The sequence below is a fragment of the Crocuta crocuta genome, unplaced genomic scaffold (genome assembly GCF_008692635.1).
Source record: "Crocuta crocuta isolate KB4526 unplaced genomic scaffold, BGI_CrCroc_1.0 scaffold318, whole genome shotgun sequence".
NCBI classification, from domain to species: domain Eukaryota; kingdom Metazoa; phylum Chordata; class Mammalia; order Carnivora; family Hyaenidae; genus Crocuta; species Crocuta crocuta.
In genome coordinates this window covers 4,018,762-4,026,400 of record NW_027531425.1, presented here as the reverse complement: position 1 = coordinate 4,026,400, position 7,639 = coordinate 4,018,762, and the positions used below count along the sequence as shown (strand labels likewise).

The following is a 7,639-nucleotide window of genomic DNA, read 5'->3' as shown; positions in this document are numbered from 1 at the left end:
TACTATCTTCACTTTTCTATAACTTTAAAACTGTTCTAAAATTAAGCAATCAGGATGAAATAGAGGAAGAGTAAAGTTGTAGTATGAGTGAATTGGGATTGTTTATTTCATTCCTTGGGATTGGTTCTTAAAAGAAAGCTATTGAAAAATCTTTAAGGTGCCTTGCTTTTTTTTTTTAATTATTTTTTTATTAAAAAATTTTTTTAAATGTTTATTTTTGAGAGAGAGACAAAAGTGCATGCTGGGGGGAGGGTAAAGCAAGCACAAAGAAACTAAATCATATGTTAAAATCTTAGTGTTGTTTTTCTACATTTTGCGTATGCTTGTGTACGTGTGTGTGGGGGTTCGTTTTCTATTTGACAGAATTGTTACTGAGTTGAGGAGAGTTCAAGTGCGAAGTAACTTGGTTTAGTGTTGGTTTTCGTTTCATGCTTAAGGAATGAAAGAACGGAGAGAGGAAAGATAAGTTTTCTCCCCTTGATGTTCCCTAATTCTAACTATTTGTAGCAGTCATTAGCCACTTTAGCATGTACTAGGGTACACCTATAATACATTCCAGGATAGCTGGATGTCTTTAGTATCCCCAGTGGCGATTTTCATAGAGTGGTCAGTGACACTTAATGAAGGAAAGAAAAAATTGAAGGAAGGTAAAGCTATAAAAAAAAAAAAAGAAGAAACAGGCTTTGTTTTGTTTATTGCCCTTTAAACAGAGATACAGGGAGATCGGAATGTGTTTAGCCTAACTCTTCTAGGCCTGCTATTTCTTTTAGGCTTTGGGCCATTGCTAATTTTCCAGCTGATAAAATACAACCCAAGCTTTATTAAAAAAATAAGTTCTGAGTTTTGTTCAGTGCTTATCCAAACTTGTGTTTGCATGTATTAGTTTGGAGTTTGAGAGTTTTAAGAATATAATTTTGTTGAGGCACCTGGGTGGCTTAGTCGGTTAAGCATCCGACTTCGGCTCAGGTCATGATCTCACGGTTTGTGGGTTCGAGCCCTACCTCGGGCTCTGTGCTGACAGCTAGCTCAGAGCCTGGAGCCTCCTTCAGATTCTGTGTCTTCCTCTCGCTGATCCTCTCCTGCTCACACTGTCTCTCTCAGAAGTAAATAAAACATTAAAAAAAAAAAAAAAAGAATATAGTTTTGTTAAAGTTATTTTTGATTGTAATATATTTTTTTAATTTTTTAAGTGTTTTATTTATTTCTGAGAGGGGGAGAGAGAGAGAGAGAGACAGTGTGAGCAGGGGAGGGTCAGAGAGAGAGGGAGACACAGAATCTGAAACAGGCTCCAGGCTCTGAGCTGTCAGCAGAGAGCCAGACATGGGGCTCAAACTCACGAATCATGAGATCATGACCTGAGCCAAAGTCAGACGCCCAATGGACTGAGCCACCCAGGAGCCCCTTAATTGTAATATTTTAAATATAAGATGAATAATGAAATTTCTTTTGTTTTTTTAATAAAATAGGTAGCTTTGCAGTTTGGGGTGGTTTATTTTCCATGATTGACTGCAGTATGGTTCAAGTCAGAGGAAAAGAAGATCCCTGGAACTCCATCACAAGTGGTGCCTTAACAGGAGCCATACTGGCAGCAAGAAGTAAGAAATCATTATAGGCACACTAGGAGGAGCAAGACTTTTTGGAAAACCTTATCTCTCTTAATTTAATGACATTGGTAATACAAAAAACCGAGCATTGCTTAGTTTAGTATAGCATGAATGTATATGGTGATTTGGGGAGGAAGGTGGGAATAGGAGTATCTATTTATTTGGAATGTTTGAGAATGAGAGAGTGTGGAGTTCTGACCTATACAGTGGTTAAGAGCATTTCCAGTTCCAATTCTGCCATTTACTAGTGTGTGACTGGACAGTTTGCCAAGCTTTTTGTGCTTTAGTTTCCTCATCGGTACTCTAGAGTTAATAATCATACCTGCCCCCCCCCCCCAAAAAAAATCATCCTGCCACATAGCATTATTAGGAATAATGAGCTTAGAACTATCTCTGGATCTTTGGAACAGAAAGCAACTCAGAATTTATGGGGGGTAGTAGTTTTGGCCAGGGATCAGCAGACTTTTTCTGTAAAGAGCCAGATGGTAAATATTTTGAGTCTTTGTCAACAAATACTTAGCTCTGTGATTGTAACATGAAAGCAACCATAGACCATAGGTAAATGAATGAGCATGACTGTACCAATAAAACTTTATAAACAGGCTGTGAGCTGCATTTGACCTATAGGCCTTAGTTTATTGACACTTACTGAGAAAGAGGGTGGGGAATGAAGGTAGCATGTAGCCATTCCTTTACTATATCTTATATTAAACTATATTTCTATTAAAGTAATCTCTTTGTTATTAATGTATTCAGATGGACCTGTGGCCATGGTTGGGTCAGCCGCGATGGGTGGCATTCTCCTAGCTTTAATTGAAGGAGCTGGTATCTTGTTGACAAGATTTGCCTCTGCACAATTTCCCAATGGTGAGTCTTCTTTCTGCTTACTACCGTAGCTCAAACACTGGAATGGTCTCCTGATGATGGGAGGGAACCTCTCTTGTCTGCTAAAATGTATTAGTTTGTGATTTCTACATTTGCCGTGCTTCACGAAGATTATGATAATAGGCCCTGGTTCAATTCGGAAAGGTAGATGTGGATACAGTTATTATGTTTAACCATAATCACCAAAATGCTTTACTGAGATGATTTGCTGTCGATTTTTCTTATAGTTCTCAGTTTTTGTCAGTGCTCGTGTGCTTACCGTATGAAATCACCAGCCGTTTTAGACGTGCTTGAAGAAGGTTCCCTGCAGATGCAATAACAATAATGATAGTGGACAACCTCTTACATATGTGTATGTGCCACGCCCTGTTCTAGATGCTGGGGATATAGTGGTGAACAAGGACTTACATTCTGGTGGGAGAAGATAGACTAACATGTTAACAGATAAATAACAGATAAATGAGACTTGATTGTGTTGCTTGCTCTGAAGAGAATGAACTATAGTGGTAGAAAGTGGCTATGTTTGGGAGGGCCACTTTAGGGTTGGCAGGGAAAATTTTTTTGAGAAGTTGATAAAATAATTTGTTGCTAATTGTTCCTCTTATCTGATGTGTGGGGAAAAGTTAAATTATGGGTTAAGTGATCATTACATGGTCATGGAATATCTGCTTAGCTAGTAAACTGTGCACTTTCTTATAACTGCAGAAAATTTCATTTGTCTGTAAGGGGCCAGTATTCCCTTTGTCTGTAAAGGGACAGTATTCCTTGATGTTGAAAGGAAGCAGAGAGATAATTGTGAGGATTTTAGTAGGAAAAATTTGACCTGGCATTTGGGGAAGGAAATATGCAGAATAGCAACACATGTTGAAAATTATTTTTGGAGCTTGGAAAAGATTCAGCATAGAGTTAGGAATAGATCATAGCTCCCAGTTTGATTTGATTTCCCTGAGGTGCCTACCGAGAGATTCAGTGTCTTTTTGGCACAATTGTCATACACACTGGTCAGTAGATGCCAGGGATGATCTAGGGACCTTCTGGATCCTCTCACCTTCTGTTTCTGGTTTTTAATCATTACTTCTGAGTTAATACTCTGTTAGGATGAAAACTTTCTAATTTTGCTTTTTAGTTTGTTTTTACCACGTTAGTGTGAAGACTTGTCTAAAACATCAGAAAAGTTTCATTTTTTCAGAAATTGAGAAGCTGATATAACAGAAACATTAGTTACACTGTCTTTTTTTATTTAAAAAAAATTTTTTAAGTAGGTTCTTTGCCCAACCTGGGGCTTGAACTCATGACCCCGAGATCAAGAGTCACATACACTACCAACTGAGCCAGCCAGGCGCCCCAAGTTACATTCTCTTATAGGAATTTGGNTATTTAAAAAAAATTTTTTAAGTAGGTTCTTTGCCCAACCTGGGGCTTGAACTCATGACCCCGAGATCAAGAGTCACATACACTACCAACTGAGCCAGCCAGGCGCCCCAAGTTACATTCTTTTTGAGGAATTAGTCTTGGTTATTTTGCTTTAGGCTTTTTTCCTCAGAAGAAATTTTCTAAAGAAGTGCATTTTACTTGAGACAGGAGATGTGTTTCTGAAAAGCTGTTTTGGGGAGGGGGGAGTCTTTGAAGAGATTATCATATTTTTCCCATTAACTTACATGAAAAGGTTTTTATTTTTTATTTTTTTTTAATTTTTAATGGTTTTTTTTGTTTTGTTTTTTTTCTGAGAGAGAGAGAGACAACGTGAGCAGGGAGGGTCTGCGAGAGAGGGAGATACAGAATCTGAAGCAGGCTCCAGGCTCTGAGCTAGCTGTCAGCACAGAGCCCGACACGGGGCTCGAATGTATGGACTGTGAGATCATGACCTGAGCCGAAGTCGGACACTTAACTGACTGAGCCACCCAGGTGCCCCTGAGAAGGTTTTTAAACCAGTGACAAAAATTAGATGAAACTGTCTAAGTAATAATGGTTACCTTTGGTTTACCTGTCTCACCCAGTATCTTCTGTACTTCTCTGAAATGAACAGAGAGTGCCTTTAGAGTGAAAAATAAATCTATATCATTGGATTGAAGCCTTGGAAAGCTTTAGGGAATTTTACTACTGCCCTCTTTCTCTCTTCTTTATAGTTATTTTTTGGTCTTCGTTTCCCTGAGGAAAATAATTGTAATTATTCCCATAAAAGTCTTTTTTTAATTTTTAAGAACCATATTTTTTTTCTTAGTTCACAGGCCTCCTCCCATCTTTTGAAAATTAAAATATTACAAGATTTTGGGTGCCTGGGTACCCGGCTCAGTCGGTTAAATATCTGACTTCAGTTTAGGTCATGCTCTCTCAGTTCGTGGATTTGAGCCCCCTGTCAGCTGTCTATGCTGACAGCTCAGAACCTAGAGCCTGCTTAGGATTCTGTATCTCCCTCTCTCTCTCTGCCTCTCCCCTGCTCGCTCACTCGCGTGCTCTCTCTCTCTCTCTCTAACAAGAATAAAATATTACAAGACTTTGATCTACAGCAAGCTAGAAATGTTTTCCCATTTCAGAATTCATTCTCTATTTCATTGGGGTGTGTAAATTAGATTATTGAGTTCTCTTAAAACATGACTAAGATACTTAAACTTTGTGAAAATAATTTTAAATAGCTACTGAAAAGTATGTCAAGAGATGTGAGATTCTTCCAATCTTTATAGCAGCTTGTTACAACAGTTGCTTTAAAAACTTGAATTCACTTTTTGGGGCACCTGGGTAGCTCAATTGGTTGAGCCTCCGACGTAGGTTCAGGTCATGATCTCGTAGTCTGTGGGTTCAAGCCCCGCATCAGGCTCTGTGCTGACAGCTCAGAGCCTGGAGCCTGCTTCAGATTCTGTGTCTCCCTCTCTCTGTGCCCCTCCCCCACTTGCACTGTTTCTCTCTCAAAAATAAGTAAACATTAAAAAAAAAAAACAATTTGAATTCACTTCTTGGTACAATTAATCCATCTGACTTTCCTGGCATAGCAGTTGAGAGCTGTTCATTCTGGAACATAAGGGAAGCCAGTCTGTTATGTTACACCAATTTTGGAGGCACTCTCATGAAAATTAGGCAGCAGAAATTCAGATGACAGCTCTAAGATAGCACCTTATTTTTATTAAGTTGAGCGATTTACTCTCTACAAAGACTTGTTCTTTTTAATTGTGTAATATTCAGGTGGTTTTTAGGATTCTTCTGTTTCTTAATTGCAGGTCCTCAGTTTGCTGAAGACCCCTCTCAGTTGCCTTCAGCCCAGTTACCATCCTCACCTTTTGGAGACTATCGACAATATCAATAGGACTTCTTTCCCAGGATTTCTTTACCAGAATGAGCTGTAGTTCAAGAAGGAATTTCAGAAGATAAGTTACAGTCTGCTTTTAAGACTGTAGGTGGGACAGCTCTGGCCAAATAGGCTTTGAAGAGACACTTAGCTCTTTTTTCTATTTAAAGGAACATGGGCCGGGGGGGCAGATGTTAAAAGATAATACATTTATTTATTCACACTTGGATTGCATTTGTGATAAAAATAAATGTCTAATATCTTTAAAAGAAAATAATAACAAGTGCTTAAGAAGATGAAGGACCAAAGGGCAGACAGCAACAAAGCATGACCATCATTTCCTTGGGGACCTCTCTGCCCGGTTTTGTGTGTTTTGTCAGTCAAACAATAAAAAATTCCTGGAACTTGTTCTTTATTTTAAGATGTATGGTTCTACTTTTCATCCTTGAATACTTCAAACATTGAAAAGTACGTTGAAAATTGCATGTTTTATAATGAAGTGAGGCTCTCATGTCACTTGAAGTAAATGATGTATGAGAAGAGTTACACAGAGTTAACATGGACCCATGGATCGTCTCACAGTAAATACTTTCTGCATTTAAGGCTGAGGTAAAATATTCTCTACTTTGAAAGTGAAAATGTTATTTCTTGGTTTTGAAGATGTCAGATGTAAAACTCTCTTTACATTGGAGCTCCTGTGTCTTGATTTTTGATCATCAGCAACCTCACCTGAAACAACTTCCTTCCAATTCTAAATGAAAGAATTCATGGAGGCTGTGGTAGCACTGGAAAAGTGTCTATTTAACGTGCTTGAAAATAAAATGTATGCTGATTTTAATGTGTTTCAAGTCCCCTGAAGCCAGTTTTCATAAAGGGTATATTTTGGGGTCTGATTGTGTCTGGAAAATGGATTAGTATTTCAGAATAGGCCATTTTACTTCTTGTATTGGAAATGACATGTGGCCTTACAGAAGGCATGACGCTGTTCATCTGTGCGAAATGGGGAACAAATCTGTGTGGATGCAGTAAATGCACATTACCTTTTGGCCCAATGCCATACACATAGTAAGCATTTAATTGCTAATTGTAGTTTGATCTTTTTTGTGTTGGGTAAGATATATATAAAATACTATGCATGAGTTTAACCATTTCTAAATGTGGAGTTCACTGGCATTCAGATACAGTCCAGTATTGGGTAATCATCACAATTATGATTATCCAAAACTTTTTCATGATCACCAACATAAACTTTGTATCCATTGAACAATAACTTCCTATTCCCCCTCCCCAAACCTACTCCCCCAGGCCCAAATAACCATAATTCTACTTCCTGTCTCTGAATTTGCCTTCTAGGTACCTCTTATAAGTGGAATCCTACAGCGTTAGTACTTTATCTTATTTCATTTAGCATAGTGTTTGAAGGTCTGTGTTGTAGCATATACTGAAATTTCATTTCTTTTGATGGCTGATTAATTGTGTATATATACACCACATTTTATTCATTCATTCATCCGTTGATGGACACTTGAGTGGCTTCCACCTTTTGACTACTGTGGGTAATGCTGCTATGAACGTGGGTTAGTCCCTGCTTAAAGTTGTTTAGGATATACACCTAGGAGTGGATTACTGGGCAAGTGGTAGTTCGAGGTTTATTTTTGAGGAACCACCAAACTTTTTCATAGCAGCTGCACCATTTTGTGTTCCCACTTGCAGTGCAGAAGGGTTCCAATTTCTCCACATCCTTGCCAACATTTCTTTTTCTTTTATTTATTTTTTAATTTTTAAAAAGTTTATGCATTTACTTTTTGAGAGGCAGCATGTGTGCTTGAGCAGGGGTGGAGGGCGGGGAGAGAGAGAGAGAGAGAGAGAG

At 38.3% G+C, this 7,639-nt stretch overlaps 1 protein-coding gene across 1 annotated transcript in view; it reads left to right on the top strand.

Moving 5' to 3' along the window:
* Window positions 1-6,611, top strand: part of TIMM17A (translocase of inner mitochondrial membrane 17A) — a 12,565-nt gene extending 5,954 nt beyond the window's left edge. Inside the window, exons 4-6 of the mRNA XM_077771965.1 lie at window positions 1,467-1,595; window positions 2,361-2,471; window positions 5,702-6,611. Coding sequence (XP_077628091.1) covers window positions 1,467-1,595; window positions 2,361-2,471; window positions 5,702-5,787 — 326 coding nt within the window. The 3' untranslated portion in view covers window positions 5,788-6,611. The remainder of the gene's footprint in view (window positions 1-1,466; window positions 1,596-2,360; window positions 2,472-5,701) is intronic.
* The last annotated feature ends 1,028 nt before the right edge of the window (window positions 6,612-7,639 follow it).